Source organism: Phoca vitulina, unplaced genomic scaffold, assembly GCF_004348235.1.
Source record: "Phoca vitulina isolate PV1807 unplaced genomic scaffold, GSC_HSeal_1.0 scaffold33, whole genome shotgun sequence".
Taxonomy (NCBI): domain Eukaryota; kingdom Metazoa; phylum Chordata; class Mammalia; order Carnivora; family Phocidae; genus Phoca; species Phoca vitulina.
In genome coordinates, this window is record NW_022589736.1 from 3,060,994 (window position 1) to 3,080,009 (window position 19,016).

The 19,016-nt window shown below is 53.5% G+C and overlaps 1 protein-coding gene across 1 annotated transcript in view; it reads right to left on the reverse strand.

Moving 5' to 3' along the window:
- The window catches only part of DIP2C (disco interacting protein 2 homolog C), a 203,268-nt gene that overhangs the window by 72,536 nt on the left and 111,716 nt on the right, over nucleotides 1-19,016 (reverse strand). Inside the window, exons 19-25 of the mRNA XM_032425522.1 lie at nucleotides 11,812-11,951; nucleotides 10,489-10,625; nucleotides 9,153-9,361; nucleotides 7,921-8,035; nucleotides 7,224-7,425; nucleotides 2,494-2,603; nucleotides 1,228-1,308 (exon numbers count right to left, since the gene is read on the reverse strand). Coding sequence (XP_032281413.1) covers nucleotides 1,228-1,308; nucleotides 2,494-2,603; nucleotides 7,224-7,425; nucleotides 7,921-8,035; nucleotides 9,153-9,361; nucleotides 10,489-10,625; nucleotides 11,812-11,951 — 994 coding nt within the window. The remainder of the gene's footprint in view (nucleotides 1-1,227; nucleotides 1,309-2,493; nucleotides 2,604-7,223; nucleotides 7,426-7,920; nucleotides 8,036-9,152; nucleotides 9,362-10,488; nucleotides 10,626-11,811; nucleotides 11,952-19,016) is intronic.

Consider the following 19,016-nt stretch of genomic DNA (forward strand, 5'->3'; position numbering starts at 1 on the left):
ACTGCAAGGAGGACAGAATGTGGGGACTGCGCTGGGGAGGGTTGGGGGTGATGTGGACCTGCCTCTTGCTCCCTGGTGGCTTGAGTCTACAGACGACAGCACATCATACCCACCACACCAGCACCACGGCAGCACCTGGGAGGCTAAGCAAAGGGCCTGAGTGCTCGAGTGATGTCCCTCCCGGGGGGCAGAAGACCATAGTCTCTCTGGGTCATCACTCTGGAGGGGACACTGGAAATCTCTGCAGGGCCACTGAGAGACCACGGAGGAAGAAAAGTCTCCAGGACAAATACCCGGAGGGCAGGGAAAGTCAGAAGAAGAGATTAAAGGGAAATTAGGACGGCACTGCAGAGCTGAGGACCACCAGCAAGGCAGCGGTGTTGGGAAGGCAGGGGAAAGCAGAGTCATTTCTGTATTTAGGGGCTGAGGAAGGAGCTAATGGAGGGAAGAGGAGAAAAGCAGGGTAGGCATGCTTCAGGGGCTCGGGCAACTGCACAGATCCTCAGGAGCCCAGATGCAACGCCTCCTAGCACCATGCACCTGGGAGCACAGGAGAGTGAATGCAGGGAACAGGTTCCCTCCATACTGCCAGTTATGTGCTTGCCACTGTCTTTCGCTCGTCTCTAATCGATTACTGTAAATGGTGAGAGGTGGCTTTGCACAGTAAGATTCTGATATTTTGCAACTCTAAATAGCCGTAACTTCCTACAATCGCACATACCCACACTTGTCAGGAAGACCTAAGGTTAAAATCTACTTGTCAGGCTTTATTTCCACAGCAAAAGAAAAGTTAAGCATGTTAAGACTTTTGCATTTGATTTTTATTGTTAATACTATTTGCGTGCATATTTAAGGTCTTATCCTTAAACTCCACTGTGGAATGATACTGGATGAACTTGCTTTTCCAGCGTGAAATGTCAACACAAACCTTCATCACGCTTGTAAAACAGAGGTGACTTTCATTCGTAAGAAAGTCTATAACGAAAGCCTCACTGCCTATTTACAGAAAAGTAGTTTTCTGATAAAAGTAAAGACAAAAATATCTCATAGGTCTGAACTGTCCCCCGTTTTTTGGGGGAAATAGCGCCAAAAGAATTGCTAAAATCACGTGAAAAGGCAACAAATAAATGAGAAGGATGTCACATAACACTGAAATGAAAGGAACAGAGAGGGAAGAAGAGAAAGCCGCCCGAGGGCGACCGTGAGATTCGCGAGCAGCGGCCTCACCCTACAGTTGAGCAGCGTGTACAGGACGTGGTCGGGGGTGGTCTGTGCCCTCCACTGCAGGACCTCCGAGAGGAACAGGAACTGGAACAAAGCACAGCCATTAGCTTCAGGCCGTCCGAACAGACCGCGTTCACACGGACATCCTACCCTCTCAGTGCTGTTAGGGCAGCTCAGAACAGCGTGCTTTCCCACAGAGGAATGAGCACATCCCTGTCACACAAAATTGGGAGACTAAGCCAGTGCTTACGGGGTTTTTCCTGGATGGCCTGGAAGTCCCTGCGCCCGACTTGGACGCACCAGTTACAGGGAGGTGGTGCAGTGCCTGGTCAGGGATGTCTCCCGCCATCTGCCCAGGCTGGGAGAATGGCATTGCCCTTACAGATGGAGCAGCCAACACAGAAAAGCCCTTCTCCTGGGCTCCCAGAAGAGAGTGCTTTCTGGGGCTGGAACAGCAGAATCAGATCAACCCTGTTCTTAAAACAGGCTCTCTTCTATTTGCTGTTTTCAGAAGGGTCATTGCCTGAGGTCATTCAACAGCATTGCCAAGCACACAGATCGTGTGCATCACACGGACTCGGTCTATAGCAAAAAAGAGGTCAGCGCCATCTCATGTCCGGTCATAGGAAACACCCAGGTATATCCCTCAATTTATTTTATTAATAGAAATGTACTCTGAGGTGGGACCATGGTGATCCAGTGTTTTCAATGTATGCGATTCTACTCGTTACCAAAGTGGCAATATTTTAAATGGTTGATTTTGTGACATTTCCTGGTAGCTCACACAGACTGGGGTCATCATTTGGAGACTCATCAGAGTCCTCAAGTCTGAGTGGTTGTAACGGGGAGACAAGCCGAGTGATGTGTATGGTGGGTGTGGCCCCAGATTTCTCCTCCAGCCCCTAAGGATGTGTTGAGGATGCCTGGTTCCCCAACCTGGGTTTTGAATTTATGTTTTCTTGTGTCCCAACAATTACAAGACTGAAGCCTTGCACCCAGGTTGCCGTGAGGCCGTCTGGGCATGAAATCAGGGCTGGTAGGAAGAGGAGAAACAAGAACCACAGGACGCCAGGACGAGACAGGCATCCCCAGACGCTGGCCCCAGGCCTCCGCTTGGCGTCTGTGCACCCCCAACAGACACATCTTCCTTGTGAGATGACACGGTACGTCTGCTGGACCAAGAGGCCAATGGTACACAGGGGACCGGCAGCCGGTGACACAGCAGCCTGTGGGCATGGGGCTTAGAGAGCAGCCTGGCCTCACGCTCACCTTGCGGGCTTGGTCGTTGTCTTCGATCTGGCCCAGGTCTCTGCCACTGGCCTGTGCGATCCTCTTCCCAGATACCAGGTTCCCCACCATCACAGAGGCAGGGCCGATTTCTGGAAAGAACACGAGGAAACAGGTGAACTGACAACAGGACCTCCCACGTGGTGCAGCGCTCGCCCTGGGGAAACCCTTCCAAAGGCCAGGCTCTGAGAAAGTCTTATCAGAACAGGGTTTCCAAGGTGTCCCAACATGAGAACAATGGCAAACTCGACCAGGTCAGAAACAAGGCTTTCGCCAAATCCCGCTGCCGCTGTTCTCCGGTTGGAGGGATGCTGGGCTCTATCCACGTTCGTGTCTGTGGGAAGTAACTCGGAAGACCGACAAGGATTAACACAGACAGACGCGCCTCACTGCCGAGCCGTCAGGGCTCCGGACCACGTGTGCTGCTGGCCGGGGTCACAGCGGCGGCCGTCCGAGTGGCCATGGACACAAAGTACCACTCGGGTTTTATAAATACGTCCTGTAACGTTAGGAGGAGCACCGCGGAAGGCCCAGACACGGCCACTGTGCATCTCACCGACGGCACACTCTGGGCTCTCAGCCGGGCCCACGGAGAGGCAGACGATGGAGCCAAGAGGCTCCCATTCCAAGTTCCTTGTACACCATTACGGACTCGGTTACCAATGCTCTTTTCACAGGAGAAAGGCAGATAGAATCTACCCTGATAGCTTTCTTTTCTTTTTCAATGAAAGAAACAAGTTTCTTAAAGAACTGCAGAGACTCTTTCAAAATTTCTAACTACAAGGAACCCTAGGGACCCTCTAGGCTTCACTGTGTTGTCACCACACACACATATACACGGATTGAAGAGGACAGGGTTTGCTGTTCTGGGAGGCCATGCGGTTGGGGGAGTGGGCGTGAGACGTTGGGGGAGTGGGCGTGAGACGGAGGCAAGGAGGGGAGGCAGGGAGGGAGCGTAAAGAAGGCAGTAGAAATAGCCAAGATGCCAGGAACTGCTGAGTAAAATTCTTATTAAACCTTTACCAAAGGTTGACTCACAGGCTTCAAATCGGGGCATTTGGTGCACTGTGTTATTGCACACAAAGAGCTGTCTCTCAGCAGCTCAGAAAGCTTTAGACGCGGGCTGAGGGGTGGGGCCAGCGGCCACCAGGCCCCCCCCCCCCCCCCCCGGGCTCCAGCACACCCTGGCAAGATGAGCAGGGGCAGGGCTGACACCCCCAGGGGACTGTCCAGGGGGAGCAGGCCCCGTTCTTCTCTGCACACACGTGGCCAGCCGGACCTGGGCGGCCATAAACTATGCAACATCACAGCGATGCAGGCGAAGGCCGGGGGCTTCCAGGCAGGGCTGAAATCTGGAGACCAGCCCAGGACGCAGATTTCCGGGCTCCTGCCCACGGGCTTTTTCACGTCAGGCAATCTCTAGGAGCCCTGCTACTGGCTTCCGTGTTGTCACAGAACGTGCCTTATATACTCTGCTCCATTATGTCTGAATTGCCGTGTGAACTTTCTTCTCTTAGCTCATAATAAATTCTGAAGGAGAGATAGTGTTTTCATATTTAACAAAGCGAGAAGAAAACGCGGCAGCGTGGTTCATGTGCACTGAACGTGGCTGCCGTGTGGACGGAGCCAGGGCTCACCTGGGACCCCGCCAATGAGCCCTTCATTTCCTGGCTTGGGGTGTGTGGGTGAAGCGTCCTGAGGTTCTCTTCGGTGACCGAGGTGGACAGGACAGTTCTGGGAAGCCACTCTGGCCTAAACTGACTTGAAGTATTCTTGGTAATTTTTTAAGAATTCACGTGAGGGTAGAAGCACTCTTCCAAGGTGCTAGCAGGTGGTCCCTCCTTCCTCGATGTTTGTCTCTGCTAGAGTTGTCTGGATGTGCAGCTCGGACCTTACATGTCTCTCCCCCACATGGACTTAAGAATGATCTTTTTCCAAACATTGCTGGGAGACAGGTGCTTTCCTGTGGCATTATTTACAAAATCTGCTCCCCTACCAAGAACTGAGGGTCTCCCTACCTTGCCGAATGAGGTGGGTGGGTGTGCAAGACACCCTTACACTTCACTGCATCCTGATTTTGAACCGTGGAGCCGGGCTCCTCCTGGTGGATGCAGAGCTCAGCAGCTGCCCCTCCCTGTTCCCCTCCTGTGGCTCCCGTAGGATGTATCCCAGGGGCTCTTAACCGCCCGCGGTTTTCTCAATGTTTGTAATATTGTTGCAGGCCTGACTGATGGGTTAAAGGTCTTAAAGGTCTTTTAACATTTGTGCTTGGTTAAGAAACTCACATACACAGTGTCGTTAGTTGAGCAAATATGAATCCATCCAATAAAAGAGGCAATTAGGTTGTCTACAAATTATCTACATTTTAGGGGCTCTGTTTGAAACCTCTAGCAACACCCTCATGGAAAAATGGTAAATGTCTGCTTTGGCTCCAAGGAGTACTTGTTCCCAGTCGTGTCTATTCCAAGGGAGCCTTAGAAATCACCTGGTCCAACTCCCTCATTGCACTTAGGGAAACTGAGGCTTTGGGGAAATACCACCTGTCTGAGGTCCATTACAGGTCATCAGCCGAGGGAGGAAAATGGACCAGCACCTCACAGCTGCCATGAGTATTTGTTAAAAACAGCTTTTTTCAGACAGAGAGTTATATAACTTTTCAATATTTAACAAAAACAGATAGGACACCTAATATCGTTCTTAAAAAACTGTTTCCTTAAATCAATTGCACAAAGCTTCATTCACCCTGTTGCCGCTGCAATATGCAAGCAGGCCCGCCCTCCCGGCGCATCCGTCTGTGCTTGCTCAAAGGAACAAGGCTGTCCTTAGGCGCCCTGATGCTGCCCTCCGAGCAGAGTGCCTGGGCCTTTTCACTCAGCCCGGTTCTTCTTGTTGAGGATTCCTGACATCTGGCAGGTACACTGAGCCTGGCAGCCCTGGAATCGTATCATGCATTTGCCAACGAGCCCCCACCGTAAGTATCTGTCCTGAATTCACAAACTGTGACCCATAGGATTCACGTGAGCTTCTCTGCTCCTGGGACCACTGGTGGCCAGGCCCCGGGGCCACAGTGTATGATGGTGAGTGGAGGTGATCAGGGGACGGGGAGAGGGCAGTCACCTCTGATTGTGCACAAGGACACCCTGAGGAGCCCCGCCACCACGATCCATTCCACGCGGACACATACACACCCAGACGGAGTGACTGCTCTCCCCTTCCCATGGCTGTTTATGCCCCAAAATAATGGGAGACCGAAGACGTGACTCTTCATCCTTTCGATATGCCCGCGGAAGGACAATGCTTTGTGTTTTGAGGGGGCTCGCCACTGAATTTAAAGAAATGGACACTTGGTCAGCTGTAACTTTACAGTGTCCTGCAAGGATATAAACCAGCGACTGAGAAGAAAGAGAAAAAAGGAAGGTATTAGTTACGGTAATCTGGAATGTAAGGAAACCAGGGACAGCACAGAAATCGGATTAAAACCGCAGCGCTAATGTGCCCAGAAAGCAGACAGTGACTGTAGTGTGTCCCGGAGAATCCACTCCTCACGGGAGGAGAGAACAAAATGCTTCCCCATCTAGTTACCACGTGACTGTCTGCATCACAGGGAGTCACAGCAAGGGATGTAGGCCGACACCTGCTCAACGCGAGGGGTGACCTTCCTCCCGTAGCATCAGCATCCTCACCTCAACCACACAGGACCAGCCACCCTCTCCTCCAATCTCACTTACGGGGCGTGGGCCTCAGTCCCTGCATTTACCACCAAGTGGGCTGAGCCCGTGGTGACCCAACCTCCTCTAGGTGACTCCATAAACTCTGCCCTGTGGCCACGCTGAGCTGGGTGGGACACACGGCTGCTGGGTCAATCCCTGAACCTGTCGCATGTGAAATGGGGACAGAAGAGTGCCCACCACACAGGCTCCGTGAGAAGAGAGGAGTTCATATGTACAACACAGGCAAACCGTGGCTGTTGTGCCAGGAGCTCCCGCTACTGTTCTAGAACACAGCCTGAGTGCGTGCCCCTGCTGCCCACACCCAGCCACCCCTGCGCACCCCCCCCCCCCCCCCCGCCCCCCCCCCCCCCCCGGGACGCCCTGGGATCCCCCATCAGCGCGCTGCCAGAAGAGCTGCGTCTTCACCTTCCACAGTCTTGTGATCAATTCCTTTTCACTGATAAGTGTGTGCAACCCTGAGAAGCACGATCGATTAGTTGCTAAGAAGACAAAGTCAGATAATGGATAATGACATATCCCCAAACCACAAGGTGCTAGACACACATTCGCTCTTAGAACAATGTCACACATACATTTGTAGAATTCCTCACATGCTCCAAGCAGCTTTCCCACACCTTAGCTGCTCTGACTCCTAAATCAGCCACGTGAAACAGGTGTTATTCTAATATTTGCACAAGTAAACCGAGGCTGCGAGGTTCTGTGCCTGGAAGAAGGCCCCCGGCCAGACCAAGGGTTGGCGCTCCCACCGGGAAGGCGGGGGCTCCTTCCCAATGTTCCCCACCTGCCCGGCTCCCCGCACACAGCGCAGTCCCAGCAGAGCCTTGCACTGCACCCTCTGGCGGGGCAGGGTCACGCCCTGGGAGCGTGCAGACCAGGAAAGGAAGAGGGCTGAACACCCCTGACAGGCATAGCGCCTGCTCACATGGCGCCCACAGCACCCAGTTCCCGAGAGCCACTCAGCCTCCGGCCCACGAGCCCTACCTGGTTGCTTCTGTCGAGGTTTAGGCAAGTTTGTGACACAGGTATGGGGGCACATCAGGACGTTGCAGGGGTGAAGTGAGCCCTCCAGGAAGAGCTGCTTCGTTTCTGACAAGTGGATCCCTCCGAGCGGGGTTTTGGGGAGGGTGTTTGCTGGAACCAAGGCTAGGCAATAAACCCCGACTTGATGTATGCTGTCAATCGCCTGGAAAGTCACGGGAGAGGGAACCACGTCAGAACAGGTGTTACAGATGGACACGAAGCAAATGTTCCGACTGAGTAGAGAACAGTCTGTAACACGCGAGTGGGGTGCAGATGCCAAGAGAAGGGCTCTCTCTCCAAACCCAGCCAAACTGAGTAATCTTATGTGGGATTTGTGGAATACCACACACACACTAAGAAAGGAAATTTGGAGCAAGAAAATACACTCTCAAGATCAGAAGAAACACCATTACTTGTGACATCTCCAAGTAAATAGGGGGAGCCAGTTTCGCAGACCCCGATCCCTAACCTTGGTCTGCTTAGTTACTGTCCAAGCATGCAATGACAAGTTTCCCGGTCGATGCAATTTCTGATCCAGTGGGGTGACGGTCAGGGAGCAGGAAAGCACAGTTGTTGAGGGCCGGCCACATCCTAACAGATGGTTAAGGGAAGCTGGCACGAAAGCAGGAGTGGGACTCCCGGGCAGGTGAAGAGCTACCTGGAGCACCCTGCTCATCCACTGGAAGCTGTCCTCCTCTGTGGAGTCCGGCCTCTGCTCGGCCACAATCACGATCCTCTCGTCATGCAGGACGGTCACCGAGAACACGGCTATCCTGTGGGGACAGGAAGGGTACAGCGCAGTGGGCACACGCTGCAGATTGCCGGGAAGTATCGTTCTGCAATCAGGAGCTTATAGCCACTGCTCCGGAACGGGAACCGGGCGAGGAGCAGCCCAGCATCTCCCGCCGGGGCTGCCTGCAGCTGACGGTGCCCACGCCGCAGGGCGGGCAGAGAAGCCGGGCCTGCTGAGATCCAGGAAGCCCTACAACCCCCATCTTGAGTTTGCACCTGCGAGGTCATATTCTCCACATCAGTAGGGACGTTCTGTTTGGGACGAGTGGGTTTCTGCCGGACGAGCCTGTCTCTCTCGGTAAAGGCGGCATCGTGGGATTTGGACCCCCGTGCCCCTCCTCACACAGAGGCTGCACCTCAACATGAGTTCTGTCCGTAACACCCAAGTGTCTACTGCTTCTCCGCGCATCAGCCTGACAAGCTGAAATAAGACTAAACAGTTCATGACTTCCTTCAAACTAAGCCAAAAACTCAGGAGCTAGCATCACTGATTTTTTTATTTTTTTTTTATTTATTTTTAAAGATTTTATTTATTTATTTGAGAGAGAGAGAATGACAGACAGAGAGCATGAGAGGGAGGAGGGTCAGAGGGAGAAGCAGACTCCCCGCTGAGCAGGGAGCCCGATGTGGGACTCGATCCTGGGACTCCAGGATCATGACCTGAGCTGAAGGCAGTTGCTTAACCGACTGAGCCACCCAGGCGCCCAGCATCACTGATTTAATATATACTGTGCAAGTGGGCAAGGGAGGGGTGCGTCAGGGAGGGGATGCCGCAGGACTCCGTTTTCCCGCACAATCTTGCTCGACTGTTATCTTTCTGTCTTTTGAGAGGATCTGCACCAAGATGAATACTTGGCTCTTTTCTTTGTGTATTTACTTTAAAAATAAGCTTTTTAAATAAATATTTTTACTTAACATAGAGGGGAAGTGATGAAAACATGTATGGAGCTCAGGAAATTTCTGTAAAACTGGACATTCAGAACTAGTTGGAATATCAGAGGTCATGGAGTCCCACCAGCTTAAGGAATTTGTGCAACTGTATATAAAAAGCGTGGTGTGCAAACCACCGAGTGCTGAATTCACAGAGGGCACACCCACCTTCCTCTGTAGACGAATTTCATGGGCTCCACGGCCAGCGCCGTGGCAACGATATCGTCCGCGTTGTGTCTGCGTCCACTGACCACCATGAGCCCGTCCATCTTGCCCACCACGAAGACGAGCCCCCCAGGGCCGACGAAGCCCAGCAGGCCTGTCCTTACAAAGGGGTACTCACTGACGGGGGCCCCCGAGCTCGTCACGGGAAATACCTGCAGACACACAAGCTGTGAGTGCCGGGGGGTGGTGCTCAGCCCACCTTCACCCTCCCCTGGAGCCGACCGGACCACGTTAGTCTAGCAGCGTCTCCTTGCGGAAGGCACTGCCCTTGTCCCCCGCCCCCCAACTTCTGTCCCCCACTGCCCACATGCAGGGCTGCCCACCGGTTTCCTTCCAGGGCTTCTGAACCTAAGAAGTGATACCAGAGATCATTACGATAGCCTAATGAACACTAATTAATTCTTCTGTTTTAGATCCACAGCATGAAAGTGATAAATGGAAAACCGAACACGTGTATCAGTTGAAAATGATCCCTGTTCATCAATGTTTCCCTATCAGGATGACACCAGGAAGGAAACACACAAAGGAAGCAAATCTCGGCGCCCCGAGCCTGTGCCCGGTCCTCAGACCCTGCAGGTAAGTCACACAGAAGGGGAGATGGGTTTCATGCAGACTCTGTCTAGCTGGGCTTTAGGGACATTTTAGAAACTCGAATCCACACTCAGCAAAGGCGCCTGCACAAGGCACCCCATTACATCATGTTCTAAACTGTAAGAGACGAATCCCCAAACGACCCCCATTTCTCATGCGTGATGTAATCCACGTGTGCTCCTCCTAAGGTAAGGCACCACGTGGGCAGGTGAGGTGTCACCTCCAGGAGCATGGCGGTGCGGCACTGAGCTCCCTGTGGAACCGTGCATGTGCGAGGCCGCTGCGGGCACCAAGCGCAGGCCACACACGCATGCGGGCACCTCGCACACACACCAGCTCCTGCTATGTGCATCTGTTCACACCTGCCAAGTCCGGCCTCGGCGGGCAGGCCACAGGGGGCCCGAGCAAGGCCGAGACAGGTGTGCTCGGCCTCCGTCCCTCGGCCTCTCGACTGAGGACAGCAACATATAAAACACGGCCCCTTTTAAAGAAACGATTCTTGCCCTTTTCCCACACAGCTCCGATAAGCCAAATTTACTGAAAATTATACAACTGGCAGCAAAAAGTGCGACCATTTTAGTTACGACGAATATGTGTTATCGGATACTGCCACCTTCTCTTCACGTCTGCACACCTGTGAGGGCCACCGGCAGAGCACACCTGGAGGGAGCGCGCCCCTCAAACCTACCTCGAAGGTGTTCTTGGTCATGCCCGAGAGGCCGTAATAGGACGTGCCCGTTGCAATGGCACACACACAGAGCTCCCCGATTTCATCTGTTCGACAAAGTTGAGGGATGCCATCCGGTTTCACTGAACACATGATGGCTGGAAGCAAAACAGGACACACGGGTCATGTTAGAGAGAGGGACAGACGGTGAGGGCGACAGAGGGACGGGGGGTGAGGGCGACAGACAGAGGGATGGAGGGAGAGGGAGACAGACAGAGGGACGGAGGGAGAGGGAGACAGACAGACAGAGGGACGGAGGGAGGGGGAGACAGACAGAGGGGTGGACGGTGAGGGCGACAGACAGAGGGACGGGGGTGAGGGAGACAGACAGGGATGGACGGTGAGGGAGACAGACAGAGGGACGGGGGGACAGAGACACAGAGAGACAGGGATGGACAGGGGGACAAGGAATAAATGACCGAGTAGGAGTGAGAGCAGGTGAACAGGAAACAGCATCTGAAACACAACTGCGAATATACAAGTGGGCCGGGTACTCATTTTCCCTGAAGTGAGTCACAGATTTTCATGTTATAGGAAAACGTCCAGTTCCATTGTTGTGATGTCAGTGAATAACTGACGTGTGGATCGTATTTAAGGGGAGCGACCTCTGCCATCCAGACCGAGGAGGACACGTGGAGGAAGCCCAGGGTCCCGGCCGCCTGGGTGCTTTGGTACTGCACATGCCCCCCATGCTCCCACCACAGACCTCAAGTCCATGCAAGAGCCGGAGCCAGGGTTTCGGGAGGTGGGGTGTGCAGCCAGCGATGGCTGGCCGTGCCTCGACCACAGCACATGTGCACATTTGTGGAGAAGGTCCATGACTTTTAAGAACAGACTCTTCTGCTGCAAGTGAGCACTGCTGGTCATCCAGAGCCCCATGGATGGGTTTTTATGCTGTCTGCAGCCAGACTGGGTGCCCAGCCTTCTCCAGCGTGCCAGGATGGCTGGTGGGAAGCAGACCCTTGCAGGGGGAGGACCATCTCAGGGGCTGCAGGGGTGCAGCGGGGCCCACGATGCCCCTGGGGAGGAGGACTCTGGAGTCCCAGCATGAGAGGGGGCAGAGACGCCCACAGAGGCTTCCTGAATGTTGTCACCAGGAGGGGTAGCATTACCACAAAGCTTTAAAGATGCACAGCGGAATTTAAGCGTCCTGTCTGTGTTCATGCCAGAGGGGCACGGGGGTGCCAGGCGGGAAGGCATGCGCTAACGGACCAGCCCACTGGCCACAGCCGGGGTTCCCACCTCAACGCCCCACGCCGCCTGCAGCCCGGTGCCCACACTCACCGCCAGGCATCACGAGGCCGACGTCCTGCACGGTGAGCACAGACAGCTTTTCCTCCGAGTCCACCCGGATGACGCCGTAGGTCAGCCCGTGCATGGATAGGACGCCCCGGCCCGGGGGCTGGTTGCTGTCATCCGTAGGCCTGAAAGAGCAGTTTTGTCTGAACACGCAGAAGCAAACAGGCTGCCGTGGCCAGAGAGCCACCCAAGGGCACACACCAAAGGCAGCCAGCCATGTTGGGGTCCCACGAACCCCCAAACGCAGACCTGCATGCCACACGGCCCTGTGTTCTAGCTCGCCGGGGAATGCTTCTGCTCTGTCCACAAGATGTCCGTGTCACTAACTCTACCTCCAGGCTTCCAGAATAGTTTAAAAACACCTTAGGAGTGTGAAGACCTCCAGTCAGTAGACTGACTGATTCCTTCTCTGCCCATCTCTCTCTGGGTCACATTTTCCAGTGTGGCAAGTGGATAATGGGGAGAACAAGGTCTCCAAGAAGAGATAAGAGAACAAGGTCTCCAAGAAGAGATTCTGCAGGGAGCAGAATCGGTGGAGATTCTGCTGGTCCCGCCTTGAGTCGGATGTGCCCTGTGCGGACACACACCGTGGGTAAGAATCTGAAAGGAGAGTCATGTGACGCTGTGCTGGATGACAAGCTCTTAGGGAAGGTTTTGGCTGAGAGGTGTTCTGTAGGATGCTGTAGGGTCCAGGGAAGAAGTACAATTTCACTGCCTCTGTCTCCTCCATGGCCCGTGAGCCCCACGCCTCCCGCTCACTCCGCGCTGCCCCCTGCCATCTCTCTAGGACCCAGCCCTCTCCCTCCTGGGGCTTTCTGCACCTGCTCCTGCCTCTCTACCTGCAATGTTCTTGTAGCAGCCATCCCCCTGGCTTCCTCCCTCACTACCCTCTGGGGCCGCTCACATATGCAAGGACTCATCACCCCATAAAACAGCACACCCCCAACTCCTGTCTGCACGGCAGGTGCCTCGTCCATCAGTCTCAGCTTCCTGAGGGCAAGTGGGTTTCCCTCTGTTCACTGCTGCATCCTTTCCCCTGGAGAGGTAGTCTGTCGACTACTGAACAGATAAAATCTTTCCAAGATCATGGATTTTATCCCTGTAGCTAAAGACCCTTGCGTGTGAGCTATGAGCTAAGTGAGAGCACGATTTAGGTGAATACCACACTTGTTCCTGTAATTTTCTATACACACATGTGTACTGTTGCTTTAGGATCTAAAAGTTGGAGGATAAACAGAAGTTTGCTGCTTGGTTTTAAAATAGTATCAAGATTTAAAATGAACCTAAAAACATAAATAGGGAAACATAAAAGTTAAAATGTGCAAAAGGAGGTCTCATTTGAATCAAGTAACTGGTGTGTTTAAAAAAGAAGCCATGCTATATGTCAATTATATCTCAAATAAAAACTAAAAATAAATAATAATAAAAAGGAAGCACAAGAGAGTCTGGAAATTGAATTGTTCCATCTGCTAAGAAACAAAAAGGCAGAACTAACCAGACACAGAAGAAAACTCTGCCCAAGTTAGAAGGTCCATGTGGAGCTACCCAGAAAGAGCCCTGAACACTGGAACCTAAGTTGCTCTCTAAAGCAAAAGGAGGAGGCCCACGGGAACCCTGTGCCACCGGGACTCTTGACCCTGTGCTTCTGTCCTCGGCAAAACGCAACGTGACAGTCAGGAATCAGAACGCTTGGTCCCCGCTGTGGGTTGTGTCTCCAAAACCTATGACCTCAACTGTGACCTTATTAGTGTGAAAGAGAGTCTTTGCAGAGATTGTTGGTTGAGATGAGGTCCTACTGGTTGGAGTGGGACAGACCCCAATCCAATGACCGGTGTCCTTATGAGAGGAGGAGGCACAGACGGCGTGTGACACAGTGGTCATGCGGTGCTGCGTCTCCAGCCACGGAGCCACGGATGGGGCACCAGCAGCGGGAGGGCCTGGAGCAGACGCTCGGCCAGAGCCTCTGGGAGCACCTGCTCTGCAGACACCCCGAGACCCGAGACAACAGCTTCCCCACTTCCATGCCCCCCAGCCCGAGGCACTTATGACAGCCCCGGGACACAGACACAACGAGCAACAGGGTTCAAAGGTGCACGTCATTTTTTGTGGAAAGGTGCACACATGGGCTGAACACATGGGCTGTACGCACGGGGTGCACACACGGGGTGTATGCGTGGGGTGCACGCATGGGGTGCACACACAGGGTGCACATGTGGGCTGAACGCACGGGCTGTACGCATGGGGTGCACGCACGGGGCGCATGCCTGGGGTGCACACATGGGGTGCACACATGGGCTGAACGCATGGGCTATACACACGGAGTGCACACACGGGGTGTATGCATGAGGTGTATGCATGGGCTGCACGCACGGGGTGCATGCATGGGCATCAAAGTGCCTCCCGGAACTCTGCCTCTCTGGGAAAGACACTTCTAAGCTGCGGGGCCATCAGTGTGTGTGAGCAAGGGGCCGCCTTTCTGCCTTTGACCAGCGAGGTCCTCCTTTGTGGACGGAGGGCGTCCCTTGCAGGGGAGCAGCCCTGCTGCACGTGTCTGGCACTGCCATCCATGACTTAAGTCTTTCTACAGATGAACGTGAGCTCGGTTACTGCAGCCGCTGCCCCAAAAGGGCAGGTAAAAATGTCCTTTGAAGGGTGCAGAGCTGCGGCCGCTGCGTGCTTGTTTTAACAGAAATAACATTTTCAGGGGAACACTCCGGTAATGTGGATTTCAGGAGAAATCTGGTCAAATCTGTGAATACGTGCATCCCCCTTCAATGCTCAGTGTGATAGAGCCTCTCAAAAACACAGTGGACGCCCACACTGAAGGCTCAGTGACAGGGAAAGATACAAGATCGACACAGCACACCTTTAAGTGATGTTATTTTAGTGTGATTCCTTCCCCTTTCTCTGGTAAGAGCAATACCTGCTTTAAGAGCTCTATAACGTAAAAAGGGGACATTCTCCCTGACGCTATCTCACCTACCCGCTGCACTATGTAGCTTCCAGGTTTTTTTCTTGGTAAAGAGACTGTCTAGAGATACTTAATCTTTTTCAGCCAGGAAACGGATCATACCACACAAACCGTCTACAAGCTTTGTTTTCCACCTGCCCTAGCTACTTTGCCGCGTCTTTGGGCAGGCGCTCAGCGCGCATGGGCAGGGAAGCATCACCTGCTGTCTGCGTTTGGTATGCACACCTCCACCGGAGCACCACCAAACACAAAACAGAGCAGAATGCACTCCTGCACGTGAGCGGTCCGGACAACTTGCACAAGGTAACTGAAGTCACTTGGCTCTTCGACGCTACTGAATTAAGCCATATTTCCATTTAGGGATGGTGAGGCTCATCTGCCAACTCTTTCACTCTCAGAGGACTTTTAAAATTTTATCTGAATTTAAAACTTCCAGATTAAAATCACCGACAATGCATTTTATCTTGTGTTATAAACATAAGATTATGGATCTCCACGGCTGACGTTTTTTTGGGCAGTCAAAACCATTCTTGAAGACCCCACTTCAATTCACAGGCTTGTTAGCTATTTTTACTCTGGGTCACTGGCCGGGGAGCCTCGGGCAGAACGGTCCGAGTCTGACTCCGGCCCTGGACGGGCATCCGGCCGCACAGGCCCCTCCCTCTGGTCTTCCCAGCTCTCTAATTTCCAGGGGGGACATTTTCAACATGCAAAATGATTCTGGTGGCAAAGGGGCATCTTCATCCTCCTCTGGAATTGCTGCTTTAAATACTGCTTTACATAATTACTATCCTTTGAAATAATACCTTGTGGTTAAAGAGCCCACAGAATATTTTTTTAGTTGAATCAACATTACCACAACATAGCTTTAAAAAGTGGGTTCTATCCTCTGTATTCCAGACACAGAAGCAGAACCAGACAGCAATCCCAGAGATACACAGGACCAGAAAATAATTTGCTGGTTTTCATTTCACAATCTGCCCTTTTAAAATAATTCTACAGATGAGTTTACACATCATAAAGTCATATTTCTCCAATATTTTGAATTTTACAACTAATCCTCAAAGAAGGAAACACAAACATATACCTGCATGATGACAGTTTTAAAAAGAAAGACATTAAATACTGTGGCAAACACGTGGTTGGACAGGGAGCCAGGGCACTGGCTACTGTCCCCAGACCATGGCCAGAGTCCTACGGCTGGCTCTCGGGACCAGCTTGCACTCCACCTGTTTTAGGTGGGATGTCCGAGGCTCCCGTTGAAAACTCTGGGCCCCAGAACCTTCCAATACACTCACTTTGGTGTTGGTGACAGGTGTTCTGCTTACCAGAGGAGGGACATCAGGATAACGAACAGCCACGGGCACCAACCTGTGAGGCCCAGCTCTTTGCTCTGCACAGGCCAGCTTGGAGCAGCCCGAGAAGCTGACGGGCGTGCACGGCTGTTCCCATGTGCGCAAACCCCGGGCGCCTGGCAGCCCTGCCGTAGCTACTCGGCTGGCCGACCCACGTACGTATTTCACAGAAGAAAACCAGACAGACGCATGTTCCAGGAAAGACCAAAAGTCCCACAGTCGTGAGTAATGGAACACACCTCCAATTTCATCGTCAGTGCTGACCACACACATTAACCAGGTACCGTTTCCTAACTACATGCAGTGAGAGCCAAGTGAGCACTCAGCGGCTCTGAGCTGCTTACTGGAAGTCCAACCTCTTCTTTGTTACCTGGCTCGCAAGCTGTCCTGGGAAGGTTATTAAGCACAGGACAAGAGAAGAAAGGAGAATATCAGTCCTCAAACCCATCTGAACGAGGGGTGGTCAGTCCCCCTCGAAGGGGGCAGGGCTTTCTTTCCAACAAAATCAGGCAACCTAGCAGCCAAACACTTTTTTCTTTATAAAATATCCTACGAATAGAAACAAAACATGAGGATGCAACCCTTCCCACTCTGGTCTTAATAAAGACGTCCAAGAAAGTGCCCATTTTGTCCTCACCCTGGGACCACCGGAGTATGGACCAGCCATCCTGGACCCCCACTCAGAGCAGGTTGAAAGGAATGAGTAAGGTGGTCTCTACTCAGTAACCCAGCTTCTACCGTTCCCGTGTGGAAACTCCCGAGTCCCCACTGTGCTTGGGGAAGAAATAACCCAACATGAAGTTAAGTGCACGGGCTCGTTCTACAAAAGCAAGAATTTGTCCCAATGTCTCTGTGGACGGTCGTGCACGTACAACACCGGGAATGGGGAGTTGCCCTCCTATTCACAGAGAGTGACGTGTTCATAAAACGCAAGTGAGTGCTGTTTCTGTCCTATTTGTTTGAAAATCACTTAAATATGACAGGTCAGTGAAAGAAACAGGTTGTAAACGTGAGCACTCCCTCCCCTCCTGACGAGTCTGACCACCAGTCCTCAACACCCACGCTCACCTCCGCACGAGGCTCATGGCGGTGGCTTCATCTGTGTGGCTGCCGGCGTGCAGTGGTGTCCACGCATGTCGTGGGCCTCACAGTCACGTGGAAGAGCACAGCCACCAGACCGAGGGACGGCATCCAGCAAGGGAACAGACGTGGGACAGCCGCTGCACCCAGAGGTCGGTCTTGATTTGGATTATGCCATTATCCCTAATTCTACTGAGAATGCTATGGTTGTACCTCGTGTTCCTATCCCTTCCTGTCCCGATTTACCTGCGGGTCTGGGAGGATACCTGTCGCAGAACGGGTGGGCTCTTGAGGAGATGTCCCAGCCAATGGGCTCTTGAGGAGATGTCCCAGCCACCGGCTCTTGCTCGGAGCCTGGTGGGGCCGAGGGCGCTACATTTGCTCACTTCTCTGTTCTCGTGAACCCCTTAGCTTCCACAGTTCCTACGTAGTGACTTAAATCCTGGGGGTTGCTCCCAAAGTTCTGGTGGGAAGCAGGTCTCCCGGCCCTACTCTGGGGCCCTGAGCTGCCCTTCTGCCCCTATGTTAGCACATCACCGCGGACGCATGCGGGCTGCTACCCAAGACTTCCCCCTCCTTCCCCCCGCCCCCACAGTCCGTCTGTCTCGGGACCAACCTCGGGGGGCCGCCCACAGGTGGCGGTAAGGACACGGCCCTCCTGCTGCTGCTGAATCAGGAGACCAGAATATGACACCAAACTCTAGGCTCAGAGCTGCACCTGGATCGTCGTGAGAAAGGCAAACCCGCAGACAGAGGAGAACACACGACTCCACTCGGCCAAACACGAGCTAGAGACCTGCCTGCATATGCGCATGAGCTGGTCTCGCCGGGACGCCTGTGAAAAGCTCTGGAGCTTCTCAGCACTGCTTCTGGAGAGTCTGCAAGGTGCTCAGAGGCAAGCGCGTGCGCAGGTCCTTCACATACTGAAAATCCTTCTTTCACTCGTTTATTCAAAAAGTATCTATGAGGCCGGGACAGACCGAACAATGAAGACACCCGTAAGTCCCACGGCACGTGGGGAGGTGGAGAATGTGAAGGGAAGAGGAGGGGAGGGCGACAAGCCCGGAGGACCACGGTCGGGACGCCAGCAAAGGCGGGCTTGGTGGGCAGGCCACACGGTTCCAGCACAAGCTCCTGGGCCTGCCGGTAGGGGAACAGCGAGGAGGCTGGGGCCGGGCGGCGCGGAGGGAGGGACGGAGCGCGGCCAGACCTGGGAGCAGCGTGCACTCCTGCAGCCGAGCTGCCACCGAGGGGGCCGGGTGGCAGGGAGGTAGGGGAGCCGGAGGTTCAGACTGCTTACACAGCTTCTCTGAAGGAAAGTGGGAGCAGACATTGCTGGAGGAGGATGCTTGCACTGAAATCTGTGTGCACTCCGCCTGCCACCCTCCTTCCCACGTAAAAGGAGAACTGAGTTGCCAAGACAATGGCCAAAATCTAAGAGATGGAAACCAGTGTCCAGTCTCTGCACAGTTCTGGATCTAACCTAAGTTTTTGTGGACAGGGAGAAGCTACGCAGCCTGCGGTGGGGGTGGCGGGCGGGGGGTGAGGGCCCAGACTGCAAGCTGCTGGGCCAAGGGCTGATGACCAGGGCAGGGGGACCGTGTGTGTGTGCATACGTGTTAGCAGACACGCGTGTTCTCATTGGGGACTGGGGGTGTGTGCACACGTGTTAGCAAACACACATGTTCTCATCGGGGACTGGGGGTGTGCACACATGTTAGCAGACACACGTGTTCTCATCGGGGACTGGGGGTGTGTGCACACGTGTTAGCAGACACACGTGT